Source organism: Ananas comosus, linkage group 22 (assembly GCF_001540865.1).
Source record: "Ananas comosus cultivar F153 linkage group 22, ASM154086v1, whole genome shotgun sequence".
NCBI lineage: Eukaryota > Viridiplantae > Streptophyta > Magnoliopsida > Poales > Bromeliaceae > Ananas > Ananas comosus.
This window is the reverse complement of record NC_033642.1, coordinates 5,745,314-5,769,988: the sequence shown is the minus strand read 5'-3', so window position 1 is coordinate 5,769,988 and position 24,675 is coordinate 5,745,314. Positions and strand designations below refer to the sequence as shown.

Here is a 24,675-nt window from a genome sequence, read left to right as displayed (position 1 = left end):
GAGTAACGAAAAAGACGAGTAGGCGACATGATAGCAGAGTTAAAGAAAAAGAGCAAGAACGGAGCAAACCTTAACAGTAAAGCTGACAGGAGTATTTCCTGCATGTTGAAAATTGTAGTCCCCGGATATTGTGTCTGGGATTCTTGTCCTGATCTCCGCATAAAAACAAGCATCCAGCGAGCCAACTGACCTAGAATTACATATAATATTTAGATAATTGCAAGGGGAGAAAAGAATGTTTTTTATCATCCATATCCCATTCTTCAATTGGTATGTCTGCTTAAAAACGTGATATCCAGAAAGCTACAGGCACAAGCTTTTTCTGATACAACCAAGATGGAGAAAATAATTTGAATTCAAACAATTGCACATTCCTGAAAATATCTCATTGCCAGGATTCTGTTTTTCCAGCATTCGAGACTTTAAGAAGGAATAATTCGATGACTCCACTTCCTTGATGATACAAAAGCCAATTTTCAACTATTCAAAGAACATTGATAGCCCACAAACAAAAGTGTTGTCTAGATACACTTAATGCTCCAAAAGATTTACTTGTTGGCCTGTAGTTCCTGCTGTGCCTCAGCTGGAAACCAAATCACCTGGAGATAATACTTCAACTTACGAAAACTTGGTTAATCTTTTATAGAAAGGAGATCAAAATATAAATGAGAGATGTCAAAGAGTTTATAATCAGGGTGAAGAAGCATTCAGCAAAACCTAGTCCTTGAAGAATTTGATGCAATTCAGGGGGTCAGCTGTCTAAGATGGTGAGAGATATAGCATAGAACCTAGCTAGAATTATTTAAGTGAATGACAACAAAAAGTAGAAGTGACAAGCTCTAATGCTTATGGAACAAAAAATAAAACAAAATAGAATAAAATAATTTGTTAATTTCAACTGGTCAAGATTTAAAGATATGGCAATGAGGGATCCACCAACTAACAACCAAACAGTGAGCAACAAATTGCAGTATGGCACTCAAGGATATTGCGAATTCACAATTGATAACCAAACAACATACATCTTTTAGCTATTAGCTGCTACTGTCAACAACAACCGGCACTGCTGCTTTGCTAACAACCAGCTCTTGCCTCCTTTTTGTGAGTTGTCTGAGGCTCCGTGATAGTAATTGCCACTCTAATGTTACAATTAACAGCGGCTGTTGTTTCTAGGAAGGCAGGTTCTTACCATGAATTCTAGTTATGTCATTCACTTCTAATGCTGCTCTTGTTGCTATCAAAATTCAAGACCAACTAGTACATAAGATCTGTGTTCTTTTCTTTTCCTCACCATTTCTCTCCATTGGAAAGATTTAAGGCACAATAGCAAAGTATTTCAGCAATATCTGTGCAGAAGATCATATGGGATCAAGACTGTAGAGGGTCAAACAAGCTAAATACTTTGGACAAAAGCAGGAAATTAAACAGCAAATTTAAGACTATAATCGTCCTTCCTGCTAATGGTTGTGCAAGACATAGCTGAAAATTATAATTTGTATGGCGTCGATTAGGATTAGAGGGTATATTTTTTACTGCTCTTTCTAGGCAAAGCATCAAGATTAGTAGTGGAAGCATTTGCAGAAGCTTGTTATTTTACCAAAACACAACAAATATTTTTGAGATAATTCTCAGCAAGTTACACCGGAGGATATAAAACCTTCAGAATTCTTATAGAATGGGTAAAAGGTGCGCATATGGGCTTATGAATGTAAAGAAAGTAAAAATGTATAGGATGTCTCAAAGAATAAAATTCAAGATTAAGTTCTGACATCCAAGTATTAAGAACCATAAAAAAAAAAAAAAAAGGAATTCAAATACCCAAGAACTCATTGAGAACCTGATACGCCTTGTTGATTGGGAGTGAGGTCTTCTACTTCACATTACCGCAGCCACCCATTCCCCTGTTTCACTGCAGCAGCTGGGATATAGTTTAAATAAGGGCCATTGGATCCCACTTGATAAGAGAAATCCTAGGCGTCCATTCATTTCTCTCTAACTACCCTAACTGCCAGGGAAGTACCGCACTGTTTACATTTCCAGCAAATTACCATTTTGCCATCCACCCTAGCTATAAATATAGTTAACTTGTAATTGGATTTCAGCATGGAACATTAATACAATTCTCTCTTTCTTCTTTCTCTTCTCTCTCTTCTCTCTCAATTTCCTTCTCTTCCTCTCTCTCTTAGACTCTGTTATGATCAGAGGCATCAGAGCTCACTCATGAGCTCTCTGCTCTGAGGCTAGTAGATTGGCAGGTATCATCTTGGTATCAGAGCCGACGATTCTCGGTTGTGGGAGGGTTCTGCGCTCATGGAGACAAGAGCTCAAGAACTGAAGAGGATGGAGGAGATGATGCGGCAAATGGTCAAGGATTCGCTGGTGCGCCAGGAGCAATCAATTCAGGAACTGAGGGATCGACAAACAAGGATATGGATGAGGTCCGCCAAATGTTCGTTGAATTGCATGCCTCAATTTCACCAAGTGCTGGTCAAAATTCGCCTCCAGCTACTCGATCTGAAGGTAATAGCTCGAATAGACTCCATTTTGCCCCAAGGTTTACTAAGATTAAATTTCCTCGGTTTGATGGAGAAGACTTAAAGGGGTGGTTATTCCGCTGTGAGCAATTTTTCGAGATTGATGGAACTGCGGAGGATGCGAAGGTGCGGTTAGCGGCAATGCATCTAGAAGGAAGGGCACTTCAATGGCATCAAATATATATGAAGTCCCGTTTAACTCGTTCGCAGCCCACTTGGGAGGAGTACATTGTATCCCTCAATACCCGTTTTGGAGCTCATTTATTTGATGATCCCACGGCAGAATTGAAGAATTTGAAGCAAACAGGGTCGATTATGGAGTATCAAGGCAAATTTGATTCTTTACTAAACAGGGTTGAGCTCTCAGAAGAATATGCTGTGAGTTGCTTCCTTAGTGGTTTGAAAGAGGAAATCCAAATACCTGTAAGGATGTTTCAACCAAGGACCTTGCAAAAAGCTCTAAGCTTAGCCAAGCTACAGGAGCTAGCTGTGGAGGGACATGGAAAGGGCTATAAGGGAGGAACTAGGACAGTAATGAGTAATCCACCCTTGCTGCCAGCTCCCAAGAGTTTTTCTAATCCAAACATGACACCAGCACATCGGGCAATTCGGGCTCCAGGTCAACAAGGGTTGTTGGGAGCTGCTCCGACAACAATTCGGCCTGCAAGAAACATTTCTAATTCAGCTTTTGATGAGAGGCGAGCTAAGGGGCTTTGCTTCTGGTGTGAGGAGAAGTACGCACCAGGCCACCAGTGTAAGAAAAAGCAATTGTATAAGATTGAATTAGCAGAGGAAGAATCAACGGACAACTCTAGTACCAATGAAGAAAATGAAGCAGTGGGAGAAGTTGAACTCGCGCCTACGGACTCTGCACCTCAAATATCGCTGCATGCATTATCAGGACAGACTCAATTGCCCGACTACAGGACTATGCGACTATCTGGAACACTGAAGAATAGGAGGATACACATTCTCATAGATTCGGGGAGTACCCATAACTTCCTCGATGATGGAATTGCTACAAAACTGGGTTGTTGTGCAGAAAATATACCAGCTGTAACCGTTACCGTGGCCGATGGAAATAAATTGGTTAGCTCATCCATGTGCAAAGATTTTAAGTGGAATATGCAAGGTTTAGAGTTCAGTGCTGACCTCTTGTTACTCCCACTAAGCGGATGTGACATGGTGCTGGGAATTCAATGGCTCAAACAGTTGGGGCCAATCTTGTGGGACTTTAATCAGTTACGAATGAAGTTCCAATTTAAAGGATAGAAGATCGTATTGAGGGGTTCTGTCGGGCCCAATTTAAAGATGATAGAGGGAAGGCAGCTCAAAAGAATGGTACAAAATGACGCAGCTCTATCCGCAGCCCATCTCTGCTCCATTCATGCCACGTCTCAAGGACAGGATCAAATAGCAACTTCGGAAAATACAGAGATCATGTGGTCAGGAATCAGCAAGACGTTTTCTCAGCAGCTGGAATCACTTATGGACGAGTACTTCGAACTATTTGAAGAACCACAAGGCCTTCCACCAGCCAGGTTGCACGACCACAAGATTCCGCTTAAAGAAGGATCCAATCCGACCAATGTAAGACCCTATAGATACCCTGCTTATCAGAAAACTGAAATTGAGAAGTTAGTGCACAAGATGTTATCACAAGGCGTGATTAGGCCCAGCAACAGTCCTTACTCTTCGCCGGTGGTGTTAGTAAAGAAAAAGGATGGGTCGTGGAGGCTATGTATAGATTACAGGTCCTTGAATGACAGTAATATCAAAGACAAGTTCCCAATACCCCTAGTAGATGAATTGTTGGATGAACTGGGTGGTGCTAAACTATTTTCAAAACTGGATTTGAGGTCTGGCTACCACCAGATTAGAATGCATGAGGACGACATCTCCAAGACCGCCTTCCGGACGCATGAGGGTCATTACGAGTTCTTAGTGATGCCCTTCGGGCTCACTAATGAGCCATCAACGTTCCAGGGGTTAATGAACCACATCTTTAAGCCATATCTAAGGAAATTCATACTGGTATTTTTTGATGATATCCTAGTTTATAGCAAGGGAGTGGAAGAGCATCTAGTTCATCTGCGAACCACTTTTGATGTCTTGTGTCAGCATGTATTGTTCGTGAGGCGCAAGAAATGCATCTTTGCTGCTGCTCAATTAGAGTATCTTGGCCATATAATAAGTCATGAGGGAGTTTCCATGGATAGGAAGAAAGTGGAGGCAATTCAGCAATGGCCACTTCCCACTACAGCGAAGGAATTAAGGGATTTTTTGGGGTTGGCTGGGTATTACCGGAGGTTTGTTAAGAACTTCGGAAAGATCAGCAAACCATTGCATGAGATGCTAAGTAAGGAGGGGTTCAAGTGGACTGAAGAACGCCATTATGCATTCCAACAACTCAAGGAAGCTGTGAGTACCGCCCCTGTTCTTGCTCTACCAGATTTTACGGCTGATTTCACCATTGAAACCGATGCATCAGGAATAGGCGTTGGGGCTGTGCTATTACAGAAGGGGAGACCTATAGCATTCATGAGCAAACGGCTATCTCCAAGGAATAGGCAACTCTCAACTTATGAGCGAGAGATGTTAGCCATTGTGATTGCGGTTCAAAAATGGAGACCTTACTTAATTGGAAGGCATTTCAAGATTAAGACGGACCATCAGAGTTTAAAGTACTTGATGGAACAAAGAGTGTCCACACCTAGTCAACAAAAATGGGTGGCTAAATTAATGGGGTATGACTATGAGTTAATCTATAAGAACGGTCAAGAGAATGTCGTTGCGGATGCTCTATCGAGATCACCTACTTTACTTGCTATCTCAACGATCCACACAGATCTACTAGACCAAATTAGACAAAGCTGGACTGTGGACGACAAGGTCGAAAAGGTTATACGACAGAAACAACTAGATCCTAATACCTGGCCCTGTTATGAGTGGGTACAAAATCAACTCAGAAGGAAGGGGAAATTGGTAGTTGGGGGCAATCCGGATCTGAAGTCGCAGCTGATGCACAACTTTCATTCCAGCAGCATTGGAGGTCATTCAGGAGCGGACATAACGGCGAGGAGGCTTAAGAGTCAATTCTATTGGAAGGGGCTTCGACGGGATGTCGAGCAGTTTGTTAAAGAGTGTTCGGTGTGCCAACAAAACAAATACGAGACAACGGCTCCGGCAGGTCTCTTGCAGCCCTTACCAATACCCAACGGGATATGGACGGAGATATCTATGGATTTCATAGAAGGTTTACCAAGTTCGCAAGGTAAGGAGGCCATTATGGTGGTGGTCGATAGGCTGAGTAAATATGCCCATTTCCTAGCCCTGTCCCACCCCTACACGGCTTCATCAGTCGCACAACTATTCCTCGATAACATCTATAAGCTGCATGGGATGCCTAGAAGCATAGTTAGTGATCGGGATACAATCTTCGTCAGCCAGTTTTGGCAGGAATTGTTCAAGAAACTCCAAGTCAAGGTCAACCTTTCGACAGCCTACCACCCACAATTCGACGGTCAGACGGAGGTTGTTAACCGGTGTCTTGAGAATTATCTTCGCTGCATGGCAGGGGAACGGCCTAAGGAATGGGCAAAATGGCTATCTCTTGCAGAGTGGTGGTATAATACTTCATATCATTCTTCAACAAAAACAACCCCGTATGAGATTGTCTATGGCCAATCGCCACCTCTGCACGTTCCATACTTGGCAGGAGATTCTTTAATGGAAGCCGTGGATCGAACTCTAGCTGCTAGGGAGGCTGCGCTACGAGTGATCAAGGAAAATTTAACTAAAGCTCAAAACAGAATGCGACAAATTGCCAACAAGGGAAGAATTGAACGAGAGTTTCAGGTTAGGGACTGGGTCTATGTAAAGCTACAACCATAAAGGCAGCTGTCCAGCTGCAAGCACACCTCTCAAAAGCTTTCTCCACGCTATTTCGGCCCTTTCCAAGTGGTCTCCAAGGTGGGCCCCGTGGCGTATAAGCTCCAGCTACCAGAAACCACCAAAATACATCACACCTTCCATGTTTCGCAGCTCAAAAGGAAAATCGGAACTGCTCCCTCTTCCCCAACTATACCAGCTTTCATCAACTCCAAAGGACACTTATTGGTGGAGCCGGTAGCCGTGCTCGATCAACGTTTGGTCAAACACCGTGGGAAAGCCGCAACTCAGTTGTTGATCCACTGGTCCAACCAACCTGAAGAGAATGCAACTTGGGAATACTTCACTGATCTTCAGCAACGCTTCCCGCACTTCGATCCTTGGGGACAAGGATCGTTTCTAGGGAGGGGTACTGATACGCCTTCTTGATTGGGAGTGAGGTCTTTGTAAGAAAAAATGTGTACGCAGCGGAAGAAAATAACACAATTAAAAATTTTCTTGAAAACCAAAGATCACCTCGTGTTTCGTTTTAGATCATTAATAATAGATCTAATTGATCTAATCAAATAGGATCTATATTTTATTTTACCTCGCGCGGGTCGAGATCACCACGAAGTCGACAATCGGTTGGGTAAAAATTTGTTCGTCCGCTCGCTAGCGCGAACGCACACGGCCTTGTTGTCTACTACGTGATCACACGAAATCACTCCGTTGATCGAATTTTAGAACGACCGCTTCAATCCGTGCATGCGATTCACGAATTAACCCATATGCGGACATTGAGGAAGATGAATCAATCTTCTAGAGGTGCGTAGCAACTTGAAGATCGAAACGGATTGGATTTATTGCGGAGGACTTCTTTAGAAAAGAAAAAGGAATTGACGGCTAGGTTTTATTTTTTTGTTTTCTTAATTTTTCGTTAATTTTAATGTCATATGACATATATTTATAAATGAGAAAAACCTAAGTAATTCCTTAATCGAAATCATATTCGATAGATTATGCATTAATCACAAGTTGGTTATGATATTAACCGAATTCTGTCCTATTTAAATATCGATTGTGGTGTCTTTACACATAAGTCGTGATATTATTTACTAACGAATTAGTTATACAACATGCAACTTTTACACATAGATACCTCTAATTATACAACAATTGCAAATTAGTCTCTTTACTATTAAATTAGTAAACTTTTAGATTGTAACTATATTATATTTGTAATAATATCTGATAAACTTTTTTTATCGTTTCCTATATTCGATCGCAGCGGCGATTTCTTATGTTGGTGTGCACTAATAGGTTCAAATTCCTAGTCTGGTAGTGATGATATGATGCGATCCTCATCTGAATATCATCGAAATACTTTCGAGGCTCAATACTCTTATTGACTCTACCCTTAATAGAATAATTATTTGTTAATATTATTTCTATGGTTCCTACAATCCACTCGAGTGACGCTTCAGCGCCATTATCGGACGAACTCGAGCTGCAGTTACCGTACAATACATACTCTTCTTCGATATAGCTCGAACTGAGTGGAAGGTCATGGAATATTCGTCAAACCCCATCACGCGTCATATGAAATTGAATCACAGAAGTTTTTTATGGTTACTCTTGGAAATTCTTTCATTACAACCATAATGTAGCCCTGGCCGAGGATTTCTGAGCTTTGCCTTACATAGCTAGAACTGTTTCTCTCTACGAACGAGCAGGAGATCCCTATAACACACACAATTCTTGTATGAACTGACTGCAGCAAAGTTACTTCACCATCTAAGACCATGGCTAGGATCAGGTTTGTGGCATAGTCAACCACGAGTTAGCCTCTATTGGAATGACTGTGGGTCGATGTTAGGATCAGTTGTAACCATTGCAACATCGTAACAGTTACTGACGAATTGAGTAGACATCTATGGTAACTTTCCGTAGTTGTCCGTCAGTTACGTTGTTCTCCAACAACACTGCATAGTTTAGCGTCCTAGGTGTCGGCCACGTATTGATGACTGAGTTCGTTCAATATCAAAGGGGAAGCGGCACACCATCAATCTTACCGGATCAATCATACGTCCCATGATGATCTCCGTAATTGAGAGCATTTATGATTAACACAATAAATATGTATCTCAAATTCTCAACTCTTGATAAATTTATATTATCTCTTATTAATTTCATAGAGATACGATTCATGGACACATTTAACATGAATGGAATAAAAGGCCAATTCTATATAAAGATTAAGTACAAATATGTCTCATAGAAAATAATAATGTCGTCAGCTAATTAGGCTTTTAGGTATACAACTAACCATCTCCACTATGCATAAAGCAATCAGCCATGTGATCTAATCCTATTTTCTCAAGATGAGATCTCAGGTTTCTGCTGAGTCAAAATGCTCTTATTAGCGGATAGTTCCGCCACGTTATCCGGCGGAGGGCAAGCATTCATGTACTTAGTTCTTTGTTCGGAACTTTTCCCAAATATTGACATATTGCAAAGAACAGATTCCCGACGTAGACTTTCTATGTCTATATCAAGAATAATGTCGCGAATCCGCATTAGCAGTTAGTCTAGTTTCTCCTCCTCCAAAAACCAAGACATATCCTTTGTTCCTTCTATACTTAAGGATATTCTTTACGCTACCCAATGTTCGTTCCTGGGGTTCGACTGAATATGAAGGCTGCATGACATCACAACCTCTCTAGATATTAGGTCAGAGTCATAGCATCGCATACATTAAGCTCGGATCTGCTCATGCCCGACTTCTCTCTTCAGGGTGTCTTAGGTGCATGTCTAGAGAGAGTGAATTCCACTGTCTTGACGGTACCTACCCTTTTGGATTATCTGCGCTGAACCTTTTCAACACTTCATCTAATGTACATGTGTCACGCCCCGAGACGTACATTTGGTTGACGAGCGTGCGATCATCAGAAGCGAACGGACAGGACTCCCTGTCCGCCAGGATAACCACAGATCTGTTATAAGGAAATTTTACCGAGGCAATTCAATTATAATAACGAAAATTGATTCACAAGGCAGCCCCACGTGCTAACGACAAGATGCAAGATACGGTATTTAAGCATTACAAGTATCGGTAAAGAGAGAAAGCTCTTCTATTAAATTCATTTCAACTAAATACATTTGATTTCACCTTTTACATTCTTCCAAAATATAGAATACGAAGCCACTCAACCTCAGCCTATTACAATTTACTCTTCAAACATAACTATACAAAGATACCTTAGAGTAATGCCAAAAGGTAGGTAGCTAATGCAACTGGGCGTATAGGCCTTACCCGATTCGCGCTCGCCGCGGAACGCATGGAATCGCTGAAGAGTAGGTGAAAATCTTTTTTCCATAGTTCCAGGGGTTCGGCCGCCGACTCGACGGTCTCCCCACTAGGTCCAAGTGGGCACAAGTAGATAAACAGATAGATAGATATGAAAAGCTGTAGAAACAGATAGTAAACTACTCTACTATGCCCGAATCATATATATGATGGATGCATGCACAATAAAATAGATAATCAACTAGCTCTTCGTATGTCAAAGAAGTAAAGCTATTCACTTGTTCATTGATCTCGTGGCTCATTCAAGGATCCGCCTACTACTCACATAGCCGTCTCGATACTGCGAATCCGAGACCGTCTGCGGGACCCCACATAGGCTATCCCTCGGGACCCCAAATAGGCTATCCCTATCCCACGGGACCCCACATAGGCTATCCCTCGTGACCGACTCCGAAGTGCACTACTTGTGTGGAGCGACCATCACAAGTTGGGAGCAGACAATGAGTATGATCCAATTCTCCCACCTCAGGGTTGCCCTATCTTCTAGGGTTACTATCACCATAGTCAATGGGTTCACAACTCACACATGCCACTCGTTCTTTTGTTATTAACAACTAGATGCCACTCGTTCTTTTGGTTTACTAACAACTAGATGCCACTCGTTCTTTTGGTTCAACCCTTGCATCATTCTTTCATGGCCGCACTATAGGATTACAAGTCTTGACGCAATCCTCATCAATCCCCTATATCCAGCAATTCATACATAATATAGCATCAAATAGGAAAGCATAAGGAAAGGCAATGCACACTATCCTATAATGCATGTGAACACAGGATGCAAGATTTCAAAATACTAAGACATAAAAGAGAGCCCGATTGCTTCGAGATGGACACCACCCACCTCTTGGTGATACCGCGATGGTAGAAAACTCGACGCTGCTGTCCTTGTACGTCGCTTCAACTCCTCGGGGCGAAGCAAGCCCTCAAGTACTCGTTTCGGCAATTTCTCCACACTCGCTCGTCGGATCGACAAACCGTCTTCGCCAACACGTTCCGAGACCTAGCAATTTGGTTTGCGACCCATTAAAATAGATCAAAACTCTCGATCTCCAAGAATCCCAAATCCGTGCCCTAGATTAGCAACGGTGAGGAAATCCGTGGTGCGAGCTTCAATTGCGAGCCCGAACCATCTATTTATCTCCTCTAGGTTCCATTCGAACCAATTTTAAACAATAAAACCCAATCCTAAGAAATCTACCATGGATAGGTTTGAAGCTTACCTCTATATCAAGCTCCAAGCTTGCTCTAGCTTGAAGGGAAAAGGGAAGAAGATCTTCTTCTTCTTCTTCTTGGACTTCTCCTTCCACTTCTTCCTCTTTTCTTTCCTCTCATTCTTCTCCTTCTTCTTCTCCTTCTTTTTCTTTCTAGAGAGAGAGAGGGAAAGAGTAAGAGAGAGTTAGAGAGCAATGAGGGAAAGAGAGAGGTCCCCTAGCCTCTAATAAAGGCCATTTTGCAGATAGCCCCCTTAACTTTTCATCTATTAAACAGCTGTCACTGGGCTGATTTCGCAGTGATGGACCGGTCCCAGCTCGGGGAGACCGGTCCCCGAGAGCCTTCCATCTCGGGCAGAAGGATTTCGCGTTCGGGAACCGGTCCTTGCCTGAAAGACCGGTCCCCGGGAGACCGGTCCTTGTCCGAGAGACCGGTTCCTGAGAGTAGAGTTTTCTGGACTTAGCCAAATTTCGGCTATTTTCGCTGGGCCAACGTTCGGGAACCGGTCCCTGCCTGCCAGGGACCGGTCCCCGAGAGCCTTCCATCTCGGGCAGAAGGATTTCGCGTTCGGGAACCGGTCCCTGCCTGCCAAGAACCAGTCTCATCAGAGACCCCCGCAGCCCAGCCTGATGGGACCGGTCCCTCCCTGCCAGGGACCGGTCCCCGAGAGCATTTCTGCTCTAGTGCAGATTTTGCACTGGTGCTCTCGTGGACCCTTCCTTAATGCACTTTATGCATTATAATCACCTTCGGACTTTCCGAAGCCTATACACTCGACAAACAGTCGATCCCAAAGGAAGTCTAATCCCCGAATTTCGAGGATTCACTTCCTTACACATAGCTTGCGATAAACCAAGCAACTTCTTAGGTCTATCCCTACAGACCTTTATCCCTAGGATATAAGATACTTCTTCAAGGTCTTTCATAGAAAACTCTTTAGATAACCAAAACTTGACCGACGTTAGCATAGGAATGTCATTCCCAATCAGGAGTATGTCATCCACGTACAGTACGAGGAAAGTAACAGCACTCCCACTAATCTTTTTATATACACACGGCTCTTCCTCATTTCTGATGAAATCGAACGATTCGATTGCATCGTTGAAACGAGTGTGCCAACTCCAAGAAGCTTGCTTTAATTCGTAAATGGATCGTTGAAGCTTGCACACCTTATGACTCCTATCTTTGAAAGTGAAACCCAAAGGCTGTTCCATATAGATATCTTCTTCAAGATAGGAAAGTAGTTTTCACATCCATTTGCCAGATCTCATAGTCATAGTGTGCAGCAATAGCAAGGAGAGTTCTGATAGACTTAAACATAACTACAGGTGAAAAGGTATCCTGATAGTCAATGCCTTCGCGTTGACTATAACCTTTTGCTACTAGCCTAGCTTTATAGGTCTCTACCTTTTCATCAAAACCAATTTTTCTCTTAAAGATCCATTTACATCCAATAAGTACAATACCCTCCGATGGATCAACCAAAGTCCATACTTGATTGGAGTACATTGAGTCTATTTCGGACTTCATAGCTTCCAACCATTTATCGGAGTCGATGTCTGACATCGCCTCGCTATAAGTCTTAGGATCATCTCTATGGTCCTTATCTCCCATTAGGAACATTTCCTCCATCTCCTCTATAAATAATCCCATGTATCTATCATGAGGACGGGAGACCCTACTAGACTTGCGAGGTGGCGGTGTAACTTCAAGTGTCACAGAGTTATCAGGGAAGACTCTTGGAATATTTGATTCTAAAGAGACTTTCTCCTCTAGTTCTATTTTTCTCCCACTGCCCCCAGTGAAAATAAATTCACTTTTAAGGAAGAAGGCATGACGGCTCACAATCACATTATGGCCTTCTGGGAGATAAAAATAGTATCCAAGTGATTCATTGGGATACCCAATGAATCTATCCTTGACTGATCTGCTTTCCAACTTGTCCGTCTTTAATTTCTTAATATAAGCTGGACACCCCCAAGTTTTAATATGATTAAAACTTGGCTTCCTACCATGCCACATCTCATATGGTGTGATCGGAACAGATTTGGAAGGCACTCTGTTCAAAATATAAATAGCCGTAAGAAGTGCGTCACTGCCACTCCGGTTCTTTTGTTATTAACAACTAGATGCCACTTCGTTCTTTTGTTTACTAACAACATAGATGCCACTCGTTCTTTGGTTCAACCCTTGCATCATTCTTTCATGCGCCGCACTATAGGATACAAGTCTTGACCCAATCCTCATCATCCCCTATACCAGCAATTCATACATAATATACATCAAATAGGAAAGCATAAGGAAAGGCAATGCACACTATCCTATATAATGCATGTGAACACAGGATGCAAGATCTCAAAATACTAAGACATAAAGGGATGAGATTCGTCATCCCAAAAGGGAAGCGGCACACACATCAATCTTACCGGATCAATCATCGTCCCCATGATGATCCTCCGATTGAGAGCATTTATGAATTAATCACCAATAATATGTATCTCAAATTCTCAACTCTTGAGAATACATATTATCATCTTATTAATTCAAAGGACGATTCATGGACACATTTAACATGAATGGAATAAAAGGCCCAATTATATAAAGATTAAGTACAAAAATGTCTCATAGAAAATAAAATGTGTCAGCCTAATAGGCTTCTAGGGCATACAACTAACAATCTCCCACTTGCACTAAAGCCAATCAGCCATGTATCTAACGCCCATCTTCTCAAGATGAGTCTCAAGTTTCTGCTGAGTCAATGCCTTAGTTAGCGGGTCCGCCACGTTATCCGCGGAGGCAACATTCTGTACTAGTCTCTTGTTTGGAACTTTTCCAAACTATTGACCCATCATTGCAAATAAACAGATTCCCAGACGTAGACTTTCTATCGTCTATATCAGACATAAAGTCCGAATCCGCATAGCCATTAATTCTGAGTTCTCCTCCTCCAAAAACCAAGGACATATCCTTTGTTCTTCTCAAGTACTTAAGGATATTCTTTACCGCTACCCAATGTTCCTATCCTGGGTTCGACTGATATCGGCTCGTGACACTCACAACCTGTGCTATATTAGGTCGAGTACATAGCATCGCATACATTAAGCTCCCTATTGCTGAAGCATAAGGGATCCTGCTCATGCGACTTCTCTCTTCAGGTGTCTTAGGTGACATAGTCTTAGAGAGGTGAATTCCATGTCTTAGAGGTACCATACCCCTTTTGGAATTCTGCATGCTGAACCTTTTCAACACTTCATCTATGTACAGTGTCACGCCCCGAGACCGCTACCAATTTGGTTCGACCCGGGCGCGTCGATCAGATGCCGAACGGACAGGACCTCTCCTGTCCGCCCAAGGCTAACCAACAAATCATGTATAAGAATTTACCCAGGAATCAATTCATAAATACACGATCACAAGGAGCACCACCAGTGCTAACAACCAAGAGCAAGATACGAGTATTAAGCATACAAGTAGGTAAAGAGAGAAAGCTCTATCTATTACATTCATTCAACTAAATACATTTGATTTCATCTTTTACATTCTTCCAAAATATAAATACAAGCACTCAAACCTCACCCTATACAACATCTACTCTCAAACATAAATATACAAGGTAGAGCTAATGCAAAAAGGTAGGTAGCTAATGCAACTAGGGCGCTAGGCCCTTACCGCGATCCTCGCGCTCGCCCGGAACGCTCGAACTCGGACCTGAAAAAAGTAGGGTGAGAACTATCTTCCATAGTTCCCAGTGGGTTTAGCCACCGACTCCACCGATCTCCCCACTAGGTCCAAGTGGGCACAAGTAGATAAACAGATAGATAGATATGAAAAGCTGTAGAAACAGATAGTAAACTACTCTACTATGCCCGAATCATATATATGATGGATGCATGCACAATAAAATAGATAATCAACTAGCTCTTCGTATGTCCAAGAAGTAAAGCTATTCACTTGTTCATTGATCTCGTGGCCCATTCAAGGATCCGCCTACTACTCACATAGCCGTCTCGATACTGCGAATCCGAAACCGTCTGCGGAACCCCACATAGGCTATCCCTCGGGACCCCAAATAGGCTATCCCTATCCCACGGGACCCCACATAGGCTATTCCTCGTGACCGACTCCGGAGTGCACTACTTGTGTGGAGCGACCATCACAAGTTGGGAGCAGACAATGAGTATGATCCAATTCTCCCACCTCAGGGGTGCCCTATCTTCTAGGGTTACTATCACCATAGTCAATGGGTTCACAACTCACACNACTCTACACCGTACCATCCTTCGGTTCAAAATTAGTATAATTTTGAACCCCCACAGGTCGAATATAATTCTTTAATTTCTGCCTGTTCAACCTTTCGTCTAGTCAGTTCCTATCTAAGTAACCCATAGGGTTACTTAGTGAACCTATGATAAAAATAGAGGGTCTTCCGGTATTACACTAACACTCGGCAGTACGGAAGAAGGAATTTTCACTTAAATAAAAGTGACCCCCGTCACCCTCTTTTTATCTTGATCTCCTCTTTCAGAGAAATCTTAGTTTATAAGGTTCTCAGAAGGGACTATTGAGACACTGTGAACTTCAATGTGGCGGTGGAGCGTTCAGATCATCCCAGAGGGCAGGAGTACTATCTATGTACCCTAATAAATATCTCCTCTACCTCCTTTACAAGGATTACCCTCTATTCCTGGTATCTCTACTAGGATTCTGAATATCGCTCCGCTACAGTCTGTAGCTGAGGCTATTTACCAACCTTCGATACTTCAGGCTTTATCTGAGTTACATGAGGTTAGTTCATACCTGAAACCAACTAGGTAGCCTCCCATAACATGAATAACCTACATTTACCTAGAAATTCTCTTTTTAACCAAAACTACTTTTCCATCTCTGGATATTTCGATCCGATCATCGTTTTCCAATATCAGTTGCGCTTCCGTAACTGATAGTCCTATGGAAAAGTGGACATCAATACAAATTCAGATAGTCTTGAGAGGAACGATAACGACGTGTGATACTGATACTCTAGACCGTTTACCTACACTTTTGATGAAAGGATAGAACTTCTTCTATAGATATACCTTGTCGGAAACCCAAAGTGAAAGTTTCTATCCTCAGTATTCCACACGTTCGAAGTTGCTAGGTAAATGCTTAATTTCGTTCGAAGAACCTCAACCGTGTGAGCAAAGTTGCTACGTTAGCTTAGCAAGCTAAAGTAGTCTTTACTCCTTCTCGGCACACATATATTTTTCTAATCACCCTCACGACAATGAAAGGAGCATGACATGCACCTACTGTATGAGGACTAACCCTTACTGTAAGGATACGATTGCAGCCAGTTCAAAACCAATAGATTTCTCAAAAGATACTTTCTGGAACTTCTTCATAGAATATAGGATCCCTATTTCCAGACATCCCTATCTGGATTCTTCAACGAACCAAATAGCGTTCGATACACATTCCTTCACTTAGGAGCTTTAAGCCCCTAATCTGAAGGAAACCCTAGCTGACAAACAGCTCACATATCCGAAGCCTTTCAGGCTTCCACTAATATTACGTATTTCACGTAATTCCTTCCCAGGTGCTCTCGTGGTCACGTTTTAGACGTGATCTCGTCTTTACGAGAGCCCCTGGCCAGGGACCGTCCCTCCCTGGCCAGGGTAGTCCGACCCGACGCCCCCAGAGACTACTCTGACCAAGAACCGTCCGTCCCTGGCCAAGGGCTTGCGCTTTAGGAAGACGGGCTCTACCTTCCGAGAGCCCCTGGCCAGGGACCGTCCGTCCCTGGCCAAGGGCTTGCAACCGGGTCGCTTTTATCGGCTTTAAACCGATTCAGGTCTTTTGAGATGAGAGTCCTTGGCCAGAGAGCCTGTTCCTGGCCAGAGGGCCCCTGGCCAGAAAGTCCGTTCCTGGCCAAGGGCTTGCGCTTTAGGAAGACGGGCTCTACCTTCCGAGAGCCCCTGGCCAGAGGGGCTCGACCCTGGCCAGGTAGTGACGCTTTAGTCGGGTCACTGTCGACAAATTATCTACTTTTCAATTCCCCCGATAGACGTTTTACCGGAAATAATCTCCGATCCCCTGGAGAGAGAAAGGGAGTAACGAGAGATTGAGAGAGAATGAGAAAGGGAGAGAGAGAGATCTTTCTTTTTCTTCCTCTTCTTCTTCCTCTTCTTACTCTCCTTTCTTTTCTCCTTCTTCACCTTCCTCTTCAGGTTCTTCTTCTTCTTCTTCTAGAAGAAGGGAAAAGGGAAGTTCGATCTCGTTCGAACCTCGAACTATATCTCCATTCGAAGTTTGGATAGGTACCATCTAAAGAATCCTAACCCAAAATAACAAATTTTAACCAAGCTTACCTTGGATCTCCTCTATTTATCTACCAAGCCCGAGCGTTAACTTCGAGCGTGGTGCCTAAAGGAGTGGCAACGATTAGATCCCGTGCCTAAACCCTAAGAACCTCTAGCTCTCAAAACTAGATAAAATTACCCAGCGTTTGGTTTAACGATCCAGAGCCTTGCACAACCGCTTCTGCCAAACAGCTAGGCTGCTCGCTCACACCTCTTTAACGGCTTTGCTCATGAACTCCCGAACGAAGCGGGGCTCCTCAACTTCGCTGCATGTTCCTGTCGTCGCAGCTCAAAAGATGGTAGCGCCATAGTGGTTCTCCACCCACCACAGGTAGAGCTTCGTTAGCCCGAGAGAAAATACAGAATCATAAAACTTTATGGTGTGGTCGGAACAGATTTGGAAGGCACTCTGTTCAAAATATAAATAGCCGTAAGAAGTGCGTAACCCCAAAACGACATGGATAAATCTGTAAAGCTCATCATGGATCGAACCATATCTAATAAAGTTCGGTTTCTCCGTTCAGACACCCTATTCAATTCTGGTGTTCTAGGAGGAGTCCATTGAGAGACAATACCATTATCCTTGAGATAGGTTAGGAAATCCGTACTAAGGTATTCCCCTCCTCGATCCGATCGAAGAGCCTTAATTGGTTTTCCCATTTGCTTTTCTACTTCTTGTCTAAAATCTTTAAACCTTTCAAAAGCTTCAGACTTGTGTTTAATTAAGTACACGTACCCATACCGTGAATAATCATCAGTAAAAGTAATGAAGTAGAGATAGCCACCCCAAACAAACACATCGAATGGTCCACATATATCAGTATGTATTAGGGCGAGTACTTCAGTAGCTCTCTCTCCTTGTCCAACAAAGGGAGACTTAGTCATTTTTCCTTGAAGATATGATTCACAAGGTGGGTATGGTTCAGAGGGTAAGGACCCTAAGACACCATTCTTAGCCAACTTGTTAATCCTATCCTCTCCAATGTGACCAAGTCTAAGATGCCACAAGTACGTTTTATTTACCTCTTCTATTGGTCTTTTGAAACCAATGATATTCTCATTCATGCCATTATCAATTGTATTAACACTAACATCCATATGTAAGTGATAGAGATTATCAATTAAAGAACCATAACCGATCAAATTATTTCTCAAATAAATTGAACAAACATTTGATTCAAAAATAAACTTATAACCGTCCAAACGTGAAATAGAAATAAGGTTTCTAGTCGCACTAGTAACATAAAGACAATCTCTAAGTTCTAAAACTACTCCTGTCGGTAGACATAAAGGATAAGTCCCCACGGCAACAGCAGCAACTCTTGCCCCGTTTCCAACGCGTAGGGTAAGCTCTCCATCCCTAAATCTTCTACTTTATTTTATCCCCTGCATTGAAATACATAAATACGAGGTGCATCCATAGTCAATGACCCATGTAAAAGTAGAATAAACCGATAAGTTAGTAGTTTCAATGACATGAATTTCGGACATACCTTCAAAAGTCGTCCTTTACCTTGTCTTTGAGGCTAGCCAAATAATCCGGGCAATTCCTTTTCCAGTGGCCATCCTTTTGACAGTGGAAACAAGTTCCTTTAGCGGCCTTCTTTTTAGGAATTACCTTAGCAGGTTCAGTCTTTGGCTTTTTCGCAGGCTTCTTCTTTCTCCATTTAGACTTTCTTTTGGAGGAAGTCCGTTCAATAGCCAAAACTGACCCCTTATTGACTTTTATCATTCCTTCAGCTGTAACCAACATATTCAACAGCTCGGCGAGAGTGCAAGTAATTTTATTCATTTGAAAATTTAAGGTGAACTGAGAAAATGAATCTGGTAAGGATTGTAAGATCAAATCTGTTTGGAGTTCTGCGTCCATAGTCATTCCGAGCTTCTCAAGCTCCTCAATGTCTTTAATCATTGCCAAGCAATGATTATTGACTGATTGACCATCAGACATCTTAGCTCTGAACAGTCGCTTCGACACCTCGTAGCGGGCTGTTCGACTTTGCTCATCATACAACTCCGTGAGATGGAGCAAAATATCAGCAGCACTCTCCATGTGCTCATGCTGGCGTTGCAACTCATTGCTCATATAGACGCAAGCATGTAGCATTTTACCTTCATATCGTCATCAGTCCATTTATTTCTTGCAGCTCTTTGCTCAGCTGTTGGATTTTCGAGCACCGCTGGAGCCTCCGTGTCCAACACATAGGCTAATTTTTCAGAATTGTGAACAATTCTCAAATTCCTCAGCCAATCGGTGAAATTCGGTCCAGTTAAGCAATTAGTATCAAGTATTTTGGCAAGTGGGTTAGATACAGCCATTTTCTGCAAAAGGTTAATATTCTAATTAGTTGTGTACTTAATCATAATCCATTTGATCTTTGAAAATTCATTTCAAAGGCAAAAGAGACGAGCCCCTCACACCTCTAAGCGGTTTTAATCACCCTCCGTGGTTTATNAACCCTCGATCTCCAAGAATCCCAAATCCGTGCCCTAGATTAGCAACGGTGAGGAAATCCGTGGTGCGAGCTTCAATTGCGAGCCCGAACCATCTATTTATCTCCTCTAGGTTCCATTCGAATCAATTCCAAACAATAAAACCCAATCCTAAGAAATCTACCATGGATGGGTTTGAAGCTTACCTCTATATCAAGCTCCAAGCTTGCTCTAGCTTGAAGGGAAGAGGGAAAAAGATCTTCTTCTTCTTCTTCTTGGACTTCTCCTTCCACTTCTTCCTCTTTTCTTTCCTCTCCTTCTTCTCCTTCTTCTTCTCCTTTTTCTTTCTAGAGAGAGAGAGGGAAAGAGTGAGAGAGAGTTAGAGAGCAATGAGGGAAAGAGAGAGGTCCCCTAGCCTCTAATAAAGGCCATTTTGCAGATAGCCCACTTAACTTTTCATCTATTAAACAGCTGTCACTGGGCTGATTTCGCAGTGAAGGACCGATCCCAGCTCGGGGAGACCGGTCCCCGAGAGCCTTCCATCTCGGGCAGAAGGATTTCGTGTTCGGGAACCGGTCCTTGCCTGAGAGACCGGTCCCCGGGAGACCGGTCTTTGTCCGAGAGACCGGTTCCTGAGAGTAGAGTTTTCTGGACTTAGCCAAATTTCAGCTATTTTCGCTCGGCCAACGTTCGGGAACCGGTCCCTGCCTGCCAGGGACCGGTCTCATCAGAGACCCCCGCAGCCCAGCCTGATGGGACCGGTCCCTCCCTGCCAGGGACCGGTCCCCGAGAGCATTTTTGCTCTAGTGCAGATTTTGCACTGGTGCTCTCGTGGACCCTTCCTTAATGCACTATATGCATTATAATCACCTTCGGACTTTCCGAAGCCTATACACTCGACAAACAGTCGATCCCAAAGGAAGTCTAATCCCCGAATTTCGAGGATTCACTTCTTTACACATAGCTTGCGATAAGCCAAGCAACTTCTTAGGTCTATCCCTACAGACCTTTATCCCTAGAATATAAGATGCTTCTTCAAGGTCTTTCATAGAAAACTCTTTAGATAACCAAAACTTGACCGACGTTAGCATAGGAATGTCATTCCCAATCAGGAGTATGTCATCCACGTACAGTACGAGGAAAGTAACAGCACTCCCACTAATCTTTTTATATACACACGGCTATTNATCACATGCATACATTCATCGCATATATAAAAATAACTACCGGTGATGATCATGGATTTTTATCTTGATTCGGGCCTGAGCCACTAGGCCGGAATCGGGTCATAAGGGTATTACACACAAGAAAACCTTTTCTTATTCTACGTCTCGATCGGATTTGAGTTGATCAACTCTTGTCTTCTCCCTTGATCAGCATCTAGTCCAAACTTGATCCGCATCGCATCAACTCTTGAATGCAACGAATCCCTCTAAAACCTAAACTACCCTTTTCCCTTATTAATTTTACAACAATAACTTTACAACCCATAAAATTAATGAGACTCGCAGGTCTCCAAATTACATAAGTTAATTGGCACGCGCAGGCACCAAAAAAATATAATCTAATACTGGATCCTTATTAAATTACAACAATTCACATCATCACATGATACATGCACATCACAAGGTCGCTATCCATGATCATCACTTCATATACATCACATGCATATAATAATAAATTCTCTAATTCGAATTCTAATTAATTGGGTTTCTATTAATATTTAATTCGTCGTTCTGCGCTGTATGCTACATACTCACTGCATGTTCATGGCTCACGCGGTATGTATTGTAGAGAAGTCAATTAATTATCATGCCATACATAAAAATAAATTCTGTATATCTATATGGCCATGCAAGCTTAATTAATTTTTTATGTCATCCTATACATCATGAAATCTTAATTAACATTAGCAAACATTAAGAATCATAATGTGTAGAAAGTTCATGCACGTGAAGCCATGAATGCCATGTGGAGTCAAGCATGTACGGCCAAGATATGGCCGCATGTTGCATGCGCTATATGCACATCACATGCGATGTAAGCGAGTCGGCCAAGAGTTGCGCTACATCGTTGCAATTACCTTTTAACAACAACGATATCGACGAATATAATTTTATTAAGATCTTATCATTGATTCGAAACAATCAAGTATTGTTCGAAAAATCAATCTTCATCGTTTTTGATTCGATCGTTCCGAAAAATCCAATTAACAACGAACAGATATTTGATCTTAAAACAAACGACGAGGGTGGCTCTGATACCACTGAAAGAAAAAATATGTATGCAACGGAAGAAAATAACACAATTAAAAATTTTCTTGAAAACCAAAGATCACCTCGTGTTTCATTTTAGATCATTAATAATAGATCTAATTGATCTAATCAAATAGGATCTATATTTTATTTTACCTCGCGCGGGTCGAGATCACAACGAAGTCGACAATCGTTGGTAAAAATTTTTTCGTCCTCGCTTAGCCGCAAACGCACCCGGCCTCTACTCGAGTCCACACGAAATCACGCCCTTGATCGAATTTAGACGACCGCTTCAATCCGTGATCCGATCACGAATTAACCCTTGCGTCGACTTGAGGAAGATGAATCAATCTTCTAGATGTGCTAGCAACTTTTAAAGATCGAAACCGATGGATTTATTGTGGAGGACTTAAGAAAGAAAAAGGATTGACGGCTAGGGTTTTCTTTTTCTTTTTGCTTAATTTTTTGTTAATTTTAATATGTCATATGACATATGTTTATAATGAGAAAACCCTAACGTAATCTTAATAGAAATCCTATTCCGATTAAATTATCCATTAACCCACAAGTTGGTTATGATATTAACCGAATTCCGAATCCTAATTCTAATTCGATTCGTGTGTAACATTTACACATAAGTCTCATATTATTTACTAACGATTAGTAAATACACCATGCAACTTTTACACATAAATACCTCTAATTTACAACAATTGCAAATTAGTCCTTTTACTAATAAATTAGTAAACTTTAGTATTTAACTATATTATAATTGTAATTAATCTATCTGATAAACTTCTTTTATCGTTTTCTAAATATCGATCATGCGCGATTTCTTATGTGTATGACCTAATAGGTTCAATTCTGTCTGGTAGTGAGATATGATGCGATCCCCATCTACATCATCATCGAAACTCCTTCCGCCTTTTCGATTGGCTCAAACTCTTTGAACTCTACCCCTAATAGAATAATTAATTATTACTAATTATTTGCTATTGGTTCGCGCACAATCATCCGAGTGACGCCTAGCAAGCATGTAGTGGCAATCCAGTCAGAAGTGAATATCGACTGAACCTCTAGGTGCATTTACGCGTACAATACAACTCCTCTATCGGCATACTCCAAACTGAGTGATAGTCATTAGAATATCTCAAAACCTCATCAACCCGTCCATATGACAAATTGATCCGACAGAAAGCTGTTTTATGGTTCTCTTGGAAACATTCTTTCTCAACACCATATTACCCTGGCCGAGGATTTGCTGAGCTTTTGCCTTACAAATAGCATAGATAAGTATCGATATACAGTTATCTCTAGCCGGACCGAAGAGGCAAGTAGAAATCCCCTATGAGAACACACACCCATTCGCTGATATAAAGCAAAAATGACTCTGCGTATATCGGCAAGTAACATAGATACCTACCCTAAGACCCATGGCTAGGATCAGAGTTTGTTGCATATCAACTACAGTAGGCCTCATATTGAATGACCGTGGCTGTCCAGGTCTAAGGATCAGTTGTACGGTCACTGCAACATTCGACCAGTTACTGACGAATGAGTAGACATCCATGTAACTGTGCGTCAGTTGTCACACTTTTGACTCCACACGAGAAGATTGAATTTCTCCCCTCTATATACCAATAGGTGTGTTGCTCATCACAATCCACAATTACTACACCATGGGCATGTCTACCTTTTATATTCTTTTCGCCTGGAAATACCTTTGAGCACGGGGCCCATTTATCATAGTGTCGATCCGGGACACTGAGCGGAATGTTTAGCAGCGACCCCATCTCAGAGTATGGACTTCTACGTTGCCACATCCGTCAAAATGAGAGATAGTTGCGACCAACAGCACATGATCAAGCATCCCCAGTGACTTACTCGGATCAATTCCATATTCGTCCACACCGCTATGAGTAGACAGGCTCTATTCTCAGCTGATTGAGAGAGACTATTGTGGTAATTAGTAATTCCATACCCACCAATTAATTAGATGGGTATTATTCCCCAATCACTATAAATTCTCTAAACTCTTGATATAATCATTAGTAGGTCTCATTCGGATCACTTATTACCTCATAATAAGAGTGTGAACGACTATCATGGACAGAAGCCTCACTCATCTATACGAGTGAACTCCATAAATAAATAAAAAGAGAGATTATAAAGCTACAACTCTGTTCCAGGAAAATATGTCTGCATAGAAAATAAAAAATAGGGCGAGAGAATAGTAGACACACATAATAGATCAGGGCTCTAGGAGGGCTATGAAACGAACTAACAGATTCTGTACACATAATATCACTATATAGCAGAAGCAAGGATAAGACCATTTTAGTATGACGTACCGAGCAACTGGACTCCCAAAATATCCCGTTTTTTGATATCCCTCGCATTAAGGCTCTAAATTTCAGTTATAAACATCACTGAACAATGCTGGCCATCTTCACAGCCTTTTGGCCGGGAATAAATTCTAAAGGCAGCCTGGATCTCTAGGCCAGTGGCATTACCAGTTAAGTAATGAAAAAATCAGGAAGTGCGCACATGGCCGCAAACCTAGCCCACGATATTATCAATAGGCATCTGAATTAGATCCCTTATCTACCTAACGAGGTCCAGCAGAAACCTTGAGGGGGTACACCACTTCGTTTGGCCAAAGC

General features: G+C 42.1%; 1 protein-coding gene across 2 annotated transcripts in view; it reads right to left on the bottom strand.

Annotated features, from left to right (window-relative positions):
- Nucleotides 1-24,675, bottom strand: part of LOC109727476 — a 56,634-nt gene that overhangs the window by 897 nt on the left and 31,062 nt on the right. For both annotated transcript variants that reach the window (XM_020257616.1, XM_020257617.1), the window contains exon 4: nucleotides 70-190. In XM_020257616.1, the coding sequence (XP_020113205.1) occupies nucleotides 70-190 (121 nt within the window). The remainder of the gene's footprint in view (nucleotides 1-69; nucleotides 191-24,675) is intronic.